The sequence below is a fragment of the Didymella exigua genome, assembly GCF_010094145.1.
Source record: "Didymella exigua CBS 183.55 unplaced genomic scaffold M421scaffold_32, whole genome shotgun sequence".
Lineage (NCBI taxonomy): Eukaryota > Fungi > Ascomycota > Dothideomycetes > Pleosporales > Didymellaceae > Didymella > Didymella exigua.
In genome coordinates, this window is record NW_022984806.1 from 208891 (window position 1) to 209097 (window position 207).

At 59.4% G+C, this 207-nt stretch overlaps 1 protein-coding gene across 1 annotated transcript in view; it reads right to left on the reverse strand.

Moving 5' to 3' along the window:
- The window catches only part of M421DRAFT_265696 (uncharacterized protein), a 3045-nt gene continuing 2838 nt past the window's right edge, over nucleotides 1–207 (reverse strand). Inside the window, exons 2-3 of the mRNA XM_033588731.1 lie at nucleotides 126–204; nucleotides 1–27 (exon numbers count right to left, since the gene is read on the reverse strand). Of these exons, the coding sequence (XP_033445395.1) occupies nucleotides 143–204 (62 nt within the window). The 3' untranslated portion in view covers nucleotides 1–27; nucleotides 126–142. The remainder of the gene's footprint in view (nucleotides 28–125; nucleotides 205–207) is intronic.

The window sequence follows — 207 nt, forward strand, 5'->3', positions numbered from 1 at the left end:
TCCACCCTGTTCGTTGACGTCGGCACCCTTGTCGAGCAGCATCTTGACTATCTGCTCGTGGCCTTCTGCTGAAGCTGCCTGCAGTACGTTGCCGTAGTGTCCACCCTGCGCGTGGACGTTGGCGCCGTTGCTAAACAGCAGTTTAACCACCTGCTCGTGGCCTCTTGCTGAAGCTGCCTGCAGTGCGTTGCCGTAGTGTCCACCCTG